Genomic DNA, 17,479 nt, shown 5'->3' with positions numbered 1-17,479 from the left:
CATAAATCAACCTTCAGGCTCACGACGCTCCACTGTGATGTCATTCACCAAGTGTCATTAATCAAGACTATTAACTTTACATATCTACAAGGAAAAACAAAAAACACTATGTGTAAATGATATACATAATTTCGTTTTTTAGATATTTTTATACAGTCTGAATACTTATGTACATAATTCAACATTACAGGAAAAACTAACTTATGGACGAATCTCACATATATTTAATCAAACAAAAGCACCCATCTTAGAATGACATTTAGTGAAGAGATTACATTTTCACAGAAGTGCTGGGAACGTTTTCAGGATCCTTTTTATTATTTTATAGTACTAAAAGAGTGGATGGTTGAAGCCAGCAGTCCACTGGTACATCTGCTCTTGACATCATTTAAAAGAGATGAGCAAACTCATCAGGAGACAAGACAAGCACATGAGGTATCTTTCATCTCTTTTGCACAGCAACACAAGCTCATTGTAGTGACACAAATAAAACCATTTCCTAGTGTTTTCCAAAAATTAGGAGAACTGAAGTAATGCCCTTCTTTGTTTCTCCCGATTTGAAAATGTCTTTAGTAGACATGAGGTCAATTCTGTACAACTATACTTTTTAATATGTATACGTATAATGGTTGCACTTTAATTATTAACTATTTACTGTTTTCACACAAGTTAGTGACCATAACACAGCTAGTTAGAAATTGGGTTACGTAATGACAAAAGTATCATACATTTGTGACAGGAAACACTTTTTTGCATAATAAAGGACCTTTTTTTTCAAATGCTGCTGTTTTTTTTTTAACCCTTTCTTAAAATGAAAGCTGCATTTATTTTTCAGGTAAATGATCAAAAAGTCTACTCTTTCACTTTTTGATGGAAATGAACCCTGTGTAAAATAGTAGTATATAGGCCTTATAAGGTCACATTCGCCCTCTTGTCCCACTAATCACACGAACATCTGCAACACTTCCAAGGAAACATTAAATCAATCAGTTACATTTGGTTGATGAATTAGTCCGTGACATCATTGTAAAAGACCTCAAAATATTTTTCTGCATGGCTTTAAAAGTCCAGAGATCAGAGAGCATCACAATAAAACCCTCCAAGGTTGTTGCAGTGGTAGCACAGTGGTAGGGTTGCTGCTCTATGTTGTTAGTAGGAGCAGAGGAGTAGTCCAGGACCAAAGTCCTCCCATTTCTATGGCTTGTCTCCAGTATATGTAGTTGGTCAGAGCTGAAATATGGTCATACAATAGTAAGGGGTAATGGTAAGAGAGGAGGCACCCAGCATCAGTCTGAAGAGTAAAAGAGAGTGCTTTTGTAGTATTGGATACATATACTAACATGGCTGATTCCCTCTGCTCTTAGTGTTTTTGAAGCAGATGTTAAGCACATGTGCAATGTGGAACAGATGTGTTCGCTGTACTCTTCAGATACAAATATTGACTCAAACATGTTCATTTCTTTTTCTCTTTTTTTCCCCCCACCAAAGGGAAGTGGCGCTACAACCAGGACATCTTCTTGAATTCAAACAGCATATAGAGATTTAAAAAAAAAAAAAAAAAGTCTTTGCTGCCTCCGCAGAACTGAGACTGATGCTCTCAAATGGGCTGAGAACATAGAAACCAGAAGGCCTCTGTCTCACGGGTTGCTGCTTTTAGCAGGGAGAAGTGAGTAAAGCTCAAATGATTTTCCTCAAAAGTAGGACATAATGCAATCAATACAGCATCCCAGGTATAAACCATCCCCTGTTTTGTGGAGGTTAACCACCAGATATTGATTTGTCTTCTTCTTGAAAAGATGCATTATATTCAGCTAAGCCTTTTAAGACTCATCCAGTATCAGCTAAATGTTGCCTGGATGATGGAAACCACACTTGTAAGTTTATTAACAATGCATCATCTGGTTTTACTCAGGTGAGTAGACCATGTGTCTAATGACTTGCATTGCCTCATATTGCTTTCTAGTTCACTTGTATTAGAAGGGCTAAATCCAAAATGATTCTGTTATGCCTGAGAAACAGAGTTTTAGCCACTGTATATCAGTATTTTATCTCATTGAATACATAGTATATTCACTTTATGGTGGTGTAGAGAGGGATATAAAAACTGATTGTGCTGCAGGGGCAGCATTTTCTTGGACGGGAGAGAGTGAGATACAGTAGAGCTCACTCCACCGCAGCTCATCCAGTTTTTATAGGGACAAAGGGCCCGAAAAGTACACTATATACGTCCTTTATGACCTGCCTTTTGTTTGGCCGATGCCCCTTCAATGTGAAGTGCTCCAATCCAGGCAAGCCACACGTCTTGCTTTGTACACACTTCTTAACAAAACCTTGCTGAGCAGATTGTCCCGTTGCAACAGAGTTTGTTAGTTAGGACAGCTCAAAGCCCGTGTTCATACTGATAGCGTAACGCAGCTTGTCACGCAGAATGCTCTTCTTGCTGTAGTTGGGCAGCTTGAGCAGGTTGAAACAAGTAGAAGAAGTAGGAAGTCGACCACCGGGCTCTTTCTTCCGGATGGTGAAAAAGCCCCTGAGGACACTACCAAGGGTGTCTCCGGTGTCCTGCGCACAGAAAACAAAAGGTAAATATGAGGTGAGGTTAACTGAAAGTGAACTGGAATTATTATTTGACAACTGATGCTACTTTTGTTAATGTTGCCATTTATTCAAATGTATTTACGTTACAAACATGACTTCAAATTGCAGAATATAAAGTTTTATTGAAGGGCGTTTAGAGCCAAACAGGAATTACAGCTCTTCAATATGTTGACCACTCTTTTTTAGAGGCTCAAATGTAATTGGATAACTGATTCAACAACTATGTCACAGATAAAGCTATTGTTTGCATCATAACAATCAGAAAATGCTATTTGACTTTTTCACTCTTACCTGATCATCTGAAACTTCCACACAGCGAATGGAGAACGGCGGTTTGAGGTAAGCGAAACCTAGGAGAGGCGGCCTTGAGCAGCTAGTAACGAACTGTGAAATTACATTAAAAAGAAAAGTAATAGTTAAAACACCCTGCGGTGGCAAGAAAAAGCATTTAGCTGTGTTAAACAAAAGACACTTTACTTTAAGGAACATAGCCCTCTCTTCGGCAGTAAAGTCACTGGACAGGATGTCCCAGAGCCAGATTATGACGCGATGGCTGCTGTGAAAACCTCCATAGTAGACTGTGTGTTTCCTGGAAGAGAGGAAGACAGCGACAATAAGTAGGTCAAACTGAATCTACAAAGAAAAAAAGAGATGAAAAAATGTTTACTCATGAAAGCAAGAAAGACCCTCATCAGTGCAGTAAATCAGGGAAAAAAAGCGCTAATGATTTGCTAAGGGGCATAAAGATTTGAATCTGGAGCAATAAAAAGGGTCAAGTAGCCTGATGAGTCCAGATTTATTCTGGTCCAGAGTAGGGCTGCAACTAACGACTGCTCATTAGACTATAAAAAAAACAAACAAAAAAAAAACAAAGTTAAGTCGAGTTAAAACCCCTTTATGACCATCCTGTCATCGTATACAGGATTTGGCAGAGTACCTCTCATAACCATAACTCCTAAACCGTTGAAGATATCTAGAAAATTCAAGAACTACTAGAAGCGAAACAGGACATGAAGGCAGTAGGTGTGAGGGAAGAGGATGCAGAGGATAGGATTAGATGGAGGCGGTTGATTCGCTGTGTCTTTACGCCACCCCCAGGACTTCTGAAGTACGATCACAATTGCAGACAAGATTCACCAGTGTCACACACGTATTCACAGTCTGTGGTCTCACATTTGTAACGTTAGCTTCTCTACTATTTCTCCTAAATGCCTTGGTGCAAATAAAATAAATAAATAAATAAAATTAAATGCTTTCTGAAAGTTAAAAACTAGGTCTTTTCAATGGTGTATCGTACCATACACTGAGGGACTACACTGAGCTTTGAGCAGTGAGGGTTATATAGAGACTTGGACAGCAATTTCTGAGATATTTGGGTCATAGTCTCAGGGAAAATACAAAAACAAAAAAACAAACATGCCAAGCATGTTTGTGGTTGCTCGTTTAAAATTTCCCGTGCTCTCTGCATCGCAGGGGGAGTTCTGCCCTGATGCAATCACAGATGAAACATTCCCACCAGCAGACAGAGAGAACATTGGAAAATATGTCACATCAACCACCTAAAAACAAAGACAAAGGCATTTTTAAACTTTTAAACTGTTATATTGACTGATGTTATTAAAAGGAACATGAACACCATTATCCCCATAAGAAGCATTGAAAGTTCAAATCCACAGCATGAAACAGACCTGTGAAGACATAACCAACTAATAATCCATTACTTAATTTGTTGGCAACTAATATTGTTGTTGGTTTTTGTGAACTACTAAGTGACAGGTGCACCAGGGTAAGAGCAGTGGATGAAGTAATGCACTCATCAAGCTAAGTGCCTACTGGGCAAATCTGTGAGGGCAGGATCGTGGTCTGGAGTTGCTGCAGTTTTTGAACACCTAAATATACCTAATGAAAACGTTTTCCAATAATATTGTTTGTTTTTTTTCCCTTCCCTGGCAGCACAATCATCTTCCAGCACCGGGTTTCATTGGGTTAAAACGGTGACGGAGTGATTCAGGGAGCAGGAGACGTCACTTCACACGTAGATTGACCAAAACAGAGTTTCCCCAGCTGAGAATCTTTGGGATGTGGACGACATGTGGTCCAGAGCTTGGTGAAAAAAATGATTGCAACTCTGGACTGAAATAAATGTTCTGACATTTTATAATCAGACTGAAACAATTCTGTTGAAAAAATGTGTACCATACTCAAAGCTAGTGACTTTTTCTTTCTTTTGTGCCAACAAGGTTGTAATTCCTTTCTAAAATCAACATATAACATGATGACAATGACAAACCGGTGAGTTATACTGCTGAGAACACAACATGAGACGATATGCGTTATGTGTAATTATCCATGTTGGAGGAATGTAAGAAAAGAGTAATAAGACATACTTGAGATCATCTAGATCAATCTCAGCGTTGTCTCCAGAGACGAGCCGTTGAACTTCAGGCGTGGAAAACATGTGCAACCACTCTGGATTTATAATGCTGCGGAAACCACGGATGAAAGCAGCCGTTTGCTCCTTAATCTGCGTGTGCATCCGGAAGTGAGCCATCAGGTGGATGTAGCTGATCCTGGAGCAGATGTTGAAAGTGAAATCAGAGGATGTGGAGAATTACTATTCACTTCTTACCAATCTGCGACGGAATACATTAAAATAAAATCTCACAACAAAATTAAATTTGCTTTTTGTTAATTTGCATACTTATTTTCATTGGTGACTGGCATCGTCTTCCCACCAGGTATCAACTCATGACACACAAGCTGTAAGAGAGCAGATTTCAACTTGTGAATTTGACATAGTTAATTACAACGATGCCGTATCTTCTTTGGGCTCTATATTTACCTGCCCCATAACATCCTCATCATAGGACAGCGTCAGTCCCAGATCCCCTACATCTCCATCATAGCGCTAAAAAAAATATGTATTTTATTAGAAATTCTGAGAAATGAATAAAATACTGGCTAATAAGAATGATAAATCAAAATTAAAAAAAAAGTTGACAGTACAAAGTATTTCAGACCTTGATGGAAGTGAGGTTTTTATAAAACTCAGAGTCCAATGAAGGAAGTTCATCAATGGAGCTGTAGAAAGTGGTGTGATGGTGACCCAAGACTTGACTGAGGAAGAAGGACGCAAACGGGACATCCACAACAATGCCCTGAACAGACAGACCAGACAGTCAAGAAGATCACCAGAATACCAAATTCCCAAAGAAAAACAGGAGTGACTCCTTTTAGGTAAAACTGTACCTCATAAACAGCTTTTCCAAGCATCTTCCCCACAAACTCAAACAGCTGTAAGTGGTTCTCATGGATGTAAGACGTTGGGGAAGGATACAACCTTTCATTTCCACTTGTGGTCTAAACAAAAAACAAAAGAAACACTATGAAACAAAAAAATCACCAGTAAAAGTGAGGTGATTTTTTTTTAATGCTGCACAATATGTCTGGGTTACCTTGAACAGATTGAGAGCAGGATTGAAAACTTTCTTAATGATCTCTTCGAGAAACTCTTTGAAAACACCGTCTTGATCGATTCCAGCCTCGTCTACTCCCAGGTCATTAACAAACTTCACACGAATGACACCTTTTATAGAATTTGGTGGTAACCTGCGGAGCTGGTCATATCCATCCTAAGAACAGGAAAATCCAAGCGTTATTATGGAACGATTCACAGAAAGAAAAAAACACCATCAGGCTATTATTGTCACTTCATCAAATCGGATTGATTTTTTTTTTTATACCTACCTCCAACATCCGTGAGCGACGGATAGTAATGTGGGTGACATGTGGTGAAGCAGAACTTGTTTCTATCAACCCTAAACTTTCTTTTTCCTTTGTGACAATATTTCTGAACAGCAGCACCCTCTGAAATCAGAAATGAAGTAATATTAAGACTGGAACTAGAGCATGACATTGGCTTAAATGAAAGGATCCTGTCCACTCACATTTTTATGTGGGATAACATGTGGGATGTACTGAAGTAAAAGCTGGGCTCTTTTCTTGCCTTTCTCCAACTCTTGGAACAAAAGGCTAGGCTTTAGATCCCTGAATGAAACAACAAAAATGTTTATCACAAACAGGATATCCTCAAACTATCCTCAAAAGAGAGAAACGGTCAGTGTTTTGGAGTTTGTATTTACTTGCGTAGCCAGTGGTCATCTGGGCTAAACCTGCGTCTGCAGTCCCGCTCGTAAAGCACCATCAGCCAACCATGAACACTGTGGAACAACTCCAGTTTCTCCCCTTTGGCATTTTCTATTGGATACACAATGGAAAACATTTTAAAACAAAAAGGTGCTATAATCATAACTTTCAGGATGCACAGTGGTCACATGCTCACCTAAGATGCCGTCCCAAACCATCTTGTACACAAATGTGTTAAGAAAAGAAGAGATAGTGACGAGTTCTTCTATCTTGAAGGATGTTTGTTCCTCATACACTTCAATGTCATCCAAAATCCTGTAAAAGATTGAAGACCTCTTCAAATCTTCAAAAATCACATTTTTGCTAACATGTTCAAGTCGTGTTTTTTTTTAACATTAGCGACAAATAGAAAAATATGGTAAGACCTCAGCACAAAAACAGAGCTTTTTGCACAGTGGGATTTTGTAATTTAAAAAAAAGATTATTTCATATGATAGAAATAAAAATTCAAAATATAAATATTTAAACAGAGATAAGTTTTGGGGTTTCCTTAGTTTTCTGGAGATTAAATCTAAAAGAGTGCCACAATATATTGTTAACACAAGATATCTTGAGCTAAATACAATAAAAATGGCTATAATTACGTTATGAGGTGACGTGAACAGTCACAGAAGAGCATGAGCATAGCCAAGAGCTGCTTGGACTCCTCAGTGTCATTGTTCAGACAGTCCATGAAGAGTTTCAGGCCCCCCTGAGGACCGAGCTCGCAGATGAAGGCCCACAGTTTGGGCAAAAGGTCATCAAGATGTGTGAGACCTGCAGATGCACAGAAAGCATGATGATGTAAAACACTGTATATGATGTAAAAATTAAACAAATATCAGCTCTTGTTTACTGACCTGTGAGTATCTGGAGGCGTATTTGCGTCAGTGTTGACAGAGCACTCTGGTAGAGCACACAGATGCTGCACACCTTCTGAACCTCGGCCGAGTCGACTCGCTTCCCTCCGACTGGTTTCAGGATGTTTCGAACAGAAGCAGACTTCTGAAACGCTCTCTTGAAGAGGTCTGTAAAGGCAGAGACACGTCATAGCAGGCTTGTTCACAACCTCAAGTTAAACCTTTTGATCTGATTCAAAAAACATGGAATAACTTACTTTTAACTGGTAGGTTGTTTTGCGACGTACTCGGCTGTGGGGGTGGGGGAGTGGCCTCCTGACTCTCCAGCTTTTTAGAGAGGACGTCACTGAAGAGCGTTCGGATCACAGATACACCCCAGAGGTGCTGAAGCTGTTTAGTGACCAGTGGCATCGACTCATTAAGACTAAAGACAACAGGAGATCAAAAAGACAGAAAACAGGTCAAACTCAAATGTATGGGACATTATTTCAACACAGGAATAGTACAAGTACTCAATTATACTACAAATATTTATCATTTAACCAAGACGTATGTGCAACATACTGTATGATCAGGTATCAGATGACATTTGCATACTTCGTTGCACACTTTACTCTCCTGGGAACCCCTTTTCTATCTTGTTTGTGGTCAAATGCTAAATTGTTGAACTGACTTGAAACAACATAAAAGTGTTTCACTTACCCGTAATCTACAGTTTGAGAGAACCAGCCCAGCACAGGGTGCCAGTGGGTTAGGTTTGACTTCTTCTGAGATACGTATCTCTGGCAGTAGGACAGCATCTCTGTAAGGTCCTTCACAAAATGGCCAGCCTCCTCCTCTAAGACTTTCTCACTTAGATAGCCCAAGTAAATCAGGTTGCCTGTAAAAAATGACAAGGAAGCAACCACAACAGAAAGTTTAAACAGGCAGCAAACTGCAAATAATATTTTCATTTGTACACAAAGCTTATCTGATTGAAAATGCAAAGCTGAAGACATCCCAAATATTATACCGAGTAAGCAGAGGGTGTGGCTGCCCTCAAGACAGATACAGATGTCCAGGCACTGTTCTTCCCGACTGAGAAACAAAATGAACTTCCGGAGCAGGTCATGCGTCTGGATGGATGTCATGCACTGTTGAGTCAAAGCAGATGTTGAAACAAACTCCCTTACACTTCAGACTTTTACAAAACAGTACCACAGACAATCAACAGGGACGGGTTTTTACCTCTGGAGTCAACACACTGAGGTGCGAGATGATGGCAGGAACTGACATGATGTGGATGAGGAATGACCGTAGCAGGTTTTCTGAGAAGTGAGCAGCAATGACCGGCCTGAAAACATTTTATTTAGTTTAAAGGATAGCCTGAAAGCAAAACCATATAAACATGAAATAAAATGACGACAAAGATACAACACAACAGCATCTCTGTCCACTTAAGAAATACATGTGGTACATGTGGTACGGGTGAGTGAGTGAGTGAGTGAGTGAGTGAGTGAGTGAGTGAGTGAGTGAGTGAGTGAGTGAGTGAGTGAGTGAGTGAGTGAGTGAGTGAGTGAGTGAGTGAGTGAGTGAGTGAGTGAGGGATGGATGGATGGATGGATGGATGGATGGATGGATGGATGGATGGATGGATGGATGGATGGATGGATGGATGGATGGATGGATGGATGGATGGATGGATACTAACTTACCTTAACGACAAAGTGAAAATGGCCGTCAAAGTGCCTTTGGAGAGTGACGGTTTTGTACGTGCCAAGCCATTCGTCAGCAAGATCTAAATGGTTGACATACAATGTGAATTTTAATAAAATGACAGTTAACTGGGATTGTAGAAGAAAATTATATACATTGCTTGTTTTAGTCTTCACATAAAGCTGTAAAACTATGAGATGTAATATGAACCTGTAATGTTGAATAAAATCCCTTTAGATTGAGATGACCCATGATGTTTTCACAAATCCTCGTCAAAGCAGGTCTGAGAGCTTCACCTGCAAAATATGGAAGGGACAACATTATGATACTATTTTGAAAGCGTGTTACTAACAAAAACAGATATGTTTATACTAGAGACTCACCCTTGCCTCTGACTATCCGCCAAGTTGATGTGTCAGTGAAGGTCACCAGCATGGTGAGGTATAGCGTCACCATCTTGCTGTCTTGAAGTATGTCTGGCTGAAAATTACAAACTAGCCAGCTGCATTCACAATAACAAAGATAAGATGGATATAATAATATATTTTCCAGCTTCCAATCAAGACTAACCTTCAGATTTTTCAGTAGCTGACAGCAGTTCCACAACACATCCTTGACCTGTTTGAGCCAGGGAATGGTGAGGTCTTTGGAGAGAGCCAAAGACACATACCAGACCTGAAGGCCAAATGCAAGAACAGCCATTGTGACAACAGTCAAATTAAAAAAAAATAAAAAATGCCAGGTATGTAGTGGTGTCAATAACCTGCACACTCACTTTAGGTTCATTTTCAACCTCCATGCTGGCCAGGATGGCACGGCAGAGCTTCTCAAATCTCTGATACACAAAAATACAATCAGAAAGTACTTTAAAAGGTCACACACAATGACATGCCAAACAACTAACTTAATACAGACTCGAGAGCTTTCAAAAGTCTGCGTAAATGTATTGATTAATAGAATTATCATTATTACCAAGGAGAAGTAACTTTGTGTGAAGGGTTGCAATTATATAATTTTTTTAAGTCAAATAACTGCATCAAAAAAATATCAGTTTGATAGTATTACATAGTTATTATTTTAAGGTATAATTATACTAAAATTATACCAACAATTATAATGGAAATTAGTAAGGTACAAGTTCACAAATGTAACAGGCAGTTAAGGAGATAAACTGTAGATGGAATTATCATTTTAATTCTAGTGTATAACATGATACTAGTAAAACGCTGCAACCCACATATGAACTAAATATGTGTTTTCAGTGTTATTAAGCTGTATAGAAACTAACTCACCAACTTGTCCTCTTTGCAATATATGAATAGTAATTTCCGAGCAATTTTGAAAATTGAAAGTGCATTTCTCTTGGTTGTCCCAGTTTCAGAGGCTTGAAAATAGTCATCAACCTCCTTTCTGTTGAAATAAACAATAAAAGTTATGAACAAGATTGAAATAATGAGAAATAATCGTGTTAAATGTTAAGCAAACATTAGAAACTCAAAGCACTTCAAACTGTTTCCACCTTATTTGCTTCTGAAGTCTGCAACGGCAGAGGAACTTCCTGACCAGGGCTTGAATTTGTGTTGCGGCTCTCTCCTTCTCCTTATGTCCCTTTCTCTCCTCTCTGGCCTGCCTGGCTTTATCCAGGAATTCGGACTTGGAGCTTTGAGGTACATTAAACATTATGCACCCTGTGGGGGAGACAAAAACAAACAAAAAACAAGTGTACATAACTTTGCTATTGTACCACAAATCAACACCAAAGCAACTAACAAGATGTCATTGATGGCATTTTGAACAGTGACGTCAGGCCAACATCCACTCTTTGAGAAGCTTTGTACAGACTAAAAGTTGCACATGTAAACATTGTTTTGACTGAGATAAATAGACATACCTGTGACACTGAGTATAAGATTCTGTCCGACCTTTAGCCGCACTTGTCGCTATTCCTTCTCAGTCATTTGGCTGCATTATCATCCAAGCAGGAGAGAAGCAAATGAAACAAAAAGACTTAACTCGTCATCTGAAAAGAACGAGCAACACAAGTAAAATAGCCGACGACAGTTAGCTCATTGGGCTAGTCCGTAGTTTGACGGCTTAATACCGAATCAGAGAGATTAGTTTTTGCCTAAATTCAAACATATTTAACACCATTGCATGGTGTTATGTGATGCCGTATCGATGACAGTCTCCCTAACACGGGGAACACACCATTTAGAAATGTAAACAATGAGAAGAGCTTCGAACATTTACTGCAGCCATTAATCCCTTGTGTCGCATTAAATAATTCCGGGTGGTGTCTACCGTCATGATTGCTTAGTATAAATTATGAAAACACGGTAGATAATAACAAGGCGTTTGAAATATATCAAGCGATCTCTGTTTAAGTTGTTACAATGAAAATAGTTTATTTTTTTTATTTTTTAAAGCTTTCATCCGGTGTGTTGAGTGGATGGCGGGGGACTGTTATCGCTGTTACTCCGGAAGTCTCTGCAGAACGGAAGTGGGCGTTTCTCAGTCAACTTAATTGATAGTGTTTTGTTTCTAACAGGAAAACAGGAAAGTAGAAAATCAAACATAATGCAGCGATATCCAATCACAGACTAAAAAAAACTGAACTGACTCATTTCAAAAATTTGCAACATTGATGTAAAGAACGCACATTTAATACAAATTTCTCATTTATGTGCACACATCCATACCTCTATTATCACATTATGTTCACTGCAATCTGTCTTTTAAAGATATACATAATAAAAACATTTCTGCCCAAAGCTGAGTTTGAAAGATAGGAACAGCAACTTGTATTATCTCAAGTAATCACATTAACTATTAGTATAGCTTGTTTACTGATAACAAAATTGTTTTCAGCAATGTGTTTGCAAAAAATAAGGTGAACAAAGTATATGTTTTAGTGCAAATGGAAGCCAATATAGTGTGTTGTCAGTTGGTTGTTGGTCAAGAGGTAGAACAGTAATCTGTCAACCAAGTTCAACCTAGAAGTTATATTCCTGGCCTTCTCGTCCAAATGTCAAATGGTCCTTGGGCAAGGCACCAAATTCCACATTTCATCCCCATCAGTGTGTGTGGGTATACTGGTGTGTTGGAAAAAGCAGTACCTAGACTTCCCAGATAGGTAAGTGTAGATTTCTATTGGCTAAGAAAGTGCTGTGTGAATGTTCAAAGTGGATTGTGGTGTAAAGTGTCTAGCAAGAATAGAAAATGCTATAAATGCAGCCCATTTATCCACATTCTTATGACATTTTTTTAATCTGATCTTTAATTAATAAATACAAAGACTGTAAATAGCCTACAGGGAGATTGAAAATAAGTTATATAAGTAGAAAACAGAATAATAAAAACGATACACTTTGAAAAAAACTAAACTAAATTTAAAATTAAAATGTAATTTAAACTATGAACGCCCTGTGACGTCAGCTGTGACGTCAGCTGTAAGTGCGCAGCTCTACCGGAAGGAAGTGGGCGTTAGCGTTAGCTGGTCGACGCTAGCAAGCTACAACTACGAAGTCTGCTGTGGGTTCTATGGTAAAATACATTTTTGTGATTTCTTTTAATTTGGTATTCGATTACACGTTAATACCGTCATTTGAAGAAGTGTAATGGTTAGCGGTATAGTATTATTTATTATGATACAACTATGGTTTATGCTAACTCTTGCGGCTAACATCAATTTACCACGAACTGAATAAAAATACTGATATATAAACAAATAAAAACTATTACATCAGCCAAGGAATACCTGCCATGGCTTAAAATTATACCCATCGTACTGCATAACATTTATGCACACAGCGTTTTTTGATCACTTTAATGATCGTCGAAATATCTAATTCAGTAGGAAATACTTTGTTTTCAAAAGTCAGGTTATACTTTCAAAACATACTATCTTATATACAAAAACTCGTTGCTTAATATGTTGGTTTTTTTCGTGAAACCTATCAAATTAGAGATACAGCTCTTTAGTTTTAATACGTTGTTTATGGTCGAGAAAGTCTCGACAACTGAAATATCAGACTATATTCACGAATCAAAGACCTCTTTCCGAATGATTGAATTAGTTATTATTAATTGGCTGATCAATCAGCGTTCAGATGAAGTCTCATCAGACTTGGTGATTTGTTGGTCGATGTCTGGCCGGACCAGTATGAGCTCCTACCAAGACTCAGTGTTTCATGTCTCTGTATGTAAAACTGTTCTAGTGTTTAGTGTAAATGATGCATCACTAGTAAACCAGACATAAACTCCCCTGACCTCAGGTCCTCACAGGGTCAACTGAGAACATACTTAATTAGTATATCAATATGGATGTTAATGACAACGTTATTTTTTCTCTTGTCTTCACATCACACGTTATGTCAACTAAAAATATTATTTCAGTCAATAATTGGCTCAAATAAATACCCCTTAGATAAACACAAAGGTTCTCACCACATCTCCATATGATGAAACGATCTTCTATATAGACTGGTTGATACTTTTGATGAAATCATGGTAGATGCACCAGTTCAACAGTATTTTTTTTCTTTTTGGGATGGGGGCAAAGCTGAGGAGCTAAAGTAGAATTTGTTGTTAAGAAATTAATGCCTTTTTTTTTTTTTTTTTTTAACTTGGTTCTTCAGTAGAAACCAACAATATTGTTCCTGTCTTTGCTCCATATAATTGATGTTGTATAATCTCTTTCCAAGTTTTCCTTCAGACAGCTTATCCATCTAAAACTAACCCGCCTAAATAACTTAACTGATTAATAACCCTGTTGTTTCTTAACCTATGTAGTTCCCCTGTGGATGCATGTGTCACTTGTTTTTAATCTTGTGTTTTTCCAGGAAGAGATGTCAGGAGAGAGTGTGGTGAGCTCGGCAGTGCCGGCAGCTACAACACGGACTACATCCTTCAAAGGATCCAGCCCCAGCTCCAAGTATGTGAAATTAAATGTGGGTGGAGCACTGTACTACACTACAATGCAGACACTAACCAAGCAGGACACAATGCTCAAAGCCATGTTCAGTGGCAGGATGGAGGTACTCACAGATAGTGAAGGTGAGCTGTGGGGGCAAATTCTAAGCAATATTTATGTAATCATTATTCATAAAATGACCTGTTACACTCTTAACTATTTCATTTTTATAGGTTGGATCCTGATTGATCGCTGTGGGAAACACTTTGGAACGATTCTTAACTACCTTAGAGATGGGGCAGTCCCACTCCCAGACAGTCGGCGGGAAACCGAGGAGCTGCTTGCTGAGGCCAAGTATTACCTTGTCCAAGGCCTAGCTGACGAATGCACAGCTGCCTTACAGGTAAAATGTCTATGTTACAAATTATGGAATGAAATGAAAACATTTACGGTAGTTAAATATTTTAACCTAAATTTTTGTTAAGAATCGATGAAGGACATGTACATTATTAATCTGGCTGTGTTTCAAAATATAAAAAAAAGTTTGTTTTTTCTTTAACTTAAAAAAATCAAACAATGCAATTCCATTTTAGTCATATATAATAAAGTTAACTCTTCATACATACATATATATATATATATATATATATACACATACACATACAGTACAGACCAAAAGTTTGGGCACACCTTCTCATTCAAACAAATGGAGAAGTGTGTCCAAATTTTGGTCTGTACTGAGTGTGTGTGTGTATGTATGTATATATGTGTATGTGTGTGTGTGTGTGTATATATATATATATATATATATATATATATATATATATATATATATATATATAAAATCAGAATCAGAAAGGGGGTTTATTGCCAAGTTTGTTAACACACACAATGAATTTGTTGTGGTGATTGGTGCAATACAGTAAAAATATAAAAACAAACAAATATATGGAGATAAAATTTTGGTCTCTAATCCAAGTGAGTCAAAAGGTATCACCACAAACACTATACAAAACTTCACTCTACTTATTGCTCTACGTGTCCTGTTGGTCCTCAACAAAGTAAATGGTAAAAGTGTATGTATAAAAATAAATGTATTATTAAGCTCTTCTTTTTGTCCAATATTCTCTGTTACAGTAGAATATCATCACCTTGTATACTAGAAATTGTACACTATGGTGTAATTTTGTGGAGGTTTTTCTTAATTGGAAATGAAAAATATTTGTTTCAGAACAAAGAAACGTATGAACCTCTTTGTAAAGTGCCTCTGATGACTTCATCTAAGGAAGAGCAGAGACTTATTGCAACTTCAAATAAGGTATGTTAAATTTTTATCTTATGTGTAAATTTCGTGAGAATAATACATTTGGGTTTTTAGAAATTTGTCATTTCATTTTTTTTTTTTTAAATCAATGGCCATACTCTTGTCTTTACAGCCTACTGTGAAACTGTTGTATAACAGAAGCAATAACAAATATTCATATACCAGGTGAGTCCTCAGTATCTGCTGTGGCTAGTTAAAGAACCCAAAAATTTTACAGTTTGTTGACATCATGTCAGTTGTCTACATAAATTACCAGTTCAAGTAATCTTTTTTTTTTCCCTTCTCTTTTGCAGCAACTCTGATGACAACATGCTAAAAAACATTGAGTTGTTTGACAAGCTGTCATTGCGATTCAACGGTCGGGTACTCTTTATCAAAGATGTGATTGGGGATGAGATCTGTTGTTGGTCATTTTATGGACAGGGTCGCAAGATTGCAGAAGTGTGTTGTACTTCCATTGTCTATGCCACAGAAAAGAAGCAGACAAAGGTAAATATGGTGCAAATCAGCTCTTTTGAGTATCAAGCTACTTTTATTTTTGTCTAATTCTCATCGGTTTATTGGTAACATTTAGGTTGAGTTTCCAGAGGCAAGAATCTATGAAGAGACTCTCAACATCCTCTTGTACGAGTCCCATGATGGCAGAGGTCCAGACAATGCCCTGCTGGAGGCCACAGGGGGTGCTGCAGGACGATCTAATCATCTGGATGAGGATGAAGAGCGAGAACGAATTGAACGAGTTCGTAGAATTCATATCAAACGACCTGATGACCGCACACACCACCATCAGTGACCTTTCTCATCTGACCCATCAGACTGTGTCTCTGACCCTGGACTGTCTTAGCGCCACGCTTGTGCCTTACAACACCCAGTGAATCTCTCAATCACTTCCTCTCTTCTTTTACCAGCTTCTTTAGTAGACCACTGCAAGTGTTATACAACAGTGTGTACTAGTAAAGTAATTATATTTCTGTCCATGTTTCTTATTTGTTATATTGTCAGATAGTGTTGTGTTGTTGTATTTTTTGTTTTTTACACCCTGACTTCTATTACTATTTTCTGCTTCCCTGCTGAAGGTTGTAGACATGAATGTTTGTATTCAGTACTACAGGCAACCACAGTTTCAATAGTGTGTGTGGAGAAAAACAAGAGCGAAATCAGTATGTTTTTGGAGGTTGTAACGATGTGACATAGCAGAGAACAAAAATTTAACTATTTTATTAGTTAAAAAGTAAAGTAGTTAGTCCAGCTTCTATTTACTGTACCTCGGTTCTGATGGGTCTTCAAAATCACTTGTGGATGAAACTCTTGTTGTTCATGATGGTGCCACGTGGGGGCACTGTTTTCCTCTTCAGTTTTACCATAGCTATTTCCTAGTCTGCTGATTATATGAATTAAGCGTTTCCGAAATAACATTTTTATATAGTTAAGATATCACTTATGGATGCAACATTTCACTGCAGTGCTTCTGCTATATATTAGTTTTAACATTGTATTTTCCATCACTCCACTAAACAAAATTATTATTTCCAGTGGAGAAAACTTGTACTATGACCTGAAGTGTTAAATGCACTGGGCTGATAGAATGATGAGCGCTTTAGTTGAATTAAATGACTGTAACTGGAGATCTCTCTGAAAGGAAAATAATCTTGTCTACAAGCTTTTAACAGGGAGGATAATTAGAGCTGTCCATCACTGTATTCATCAGAGAATGTACTGTTTGCACACTATAGGTTTGAGTTGAAAAATGTCTAACAGTTGCAGTACATGTAGATCTGTTGTGCAGAAGTGAACATAAATGTATGTTTTTATATTTATACATACTTTATCCCAAATAAATTTCTACAAACATTCCTGATTTTGATTTGCCTACTCTCATGAATGAATGTACAAAATTATGATTCA

At 37.8% G+C, this 17,479-nt stretch overlaps 2 protein-coding genes across 2 annotated transcripts; one reads left to right on the top strand and one right to left on the bottom strand.

Moving 5' to 3' along the window:
* Positions 1–147: 147 nt before the first annotated feature.
* Positions 148–11,767, bottom strand: ube3b (ubiquitin protein ligase E3B). Its single transcript, XM_061729115.1, has 26 exons — positions 11,230–11,767; positions 10,858–11,026; positions 10,631–10,748; positions 10,114–10,173; positions 9,909–10,013; positions 9,722–9,818; positions 9,549–9,634; positions 9,338–9,420; positions 8,871–8,976; positions 8,656–8,776; positions 8,346–8,523; positions 7,901–8,067; positions 7,644–7,811; positions 7,389–7,560; positions 6,941–7,059; positions 6,741–6,855; positions 6,546–6,645; positions 6,346–6,465; positions 6,054–6,230; positions 5,848–5,958; positions 5,619–5,756; positions 5,441–5,506; positions 5,300–5,358; positions 4,986–5,168; positions 2,890–3,187; positions 148–2,562 (listed from the first exon to the last, which is right to left on the bottom strand). The coding sequence occupies exons 2-26, from the start codon at positions 11,016–11,018 to the stop codon at positions 2,371–2,373; spliced, it is 3,300 nt and encodes a 1,099-aa protein (XP_061585099.1). The 5' UTR covers positions 11,019–11,026; positions 11,230–11,767; the 3' UTR covers positions 148–2,370.
* Positions 11,768–12,796: 1,029 nt separating this feature from the next.
* kctd10 (potassium channel tetramerization domain containing 10) lies at positions 12,797–17,436 on the top strand. The gene is made up of 7 exons (XM_061729988.1): positions 12,797–12,881; positions 14,180–14,393; positions 14,484–14,653; positions 15,482–15,568; positions 15,687–15,739; positions 15,868–16,063; positions 16,149–17,436. The coding sequence occupies exons 1-7, from the start codon at positions 12,879–12,881 to the stop codon at positions 16,365–16,367; spliced, it is 942 nt and encodes a 313-aa protein (XP_061585972.1). The 5' UTR covers positions 12,797–12,878; the 3' UTR covers positions 16,368–17,436.
* Positions 17,437–17,479: the final 43 nt, after the last annotated feature.

The sequence above is a fragment of the Cololabis saira genome, chromosome 9 (assembly GCF_033807715.1).
Source record: "Cololabis saira isolate AMF1-May2022 chromosome 9, fColSai1.1, whole genome shotgun sequence".
NCBI classification, from domain to species: Eukaryota; Metazoa; Chordata; class Actinopteri; order Beloniformes; family Belonidae; genus Cololabis; species Cololabis saira.
The sequence above is the reverse complement of the archived record's forward strand: the minus strand, read 5'-3'. Positions and strand labels throughout refer to the sequence as shown.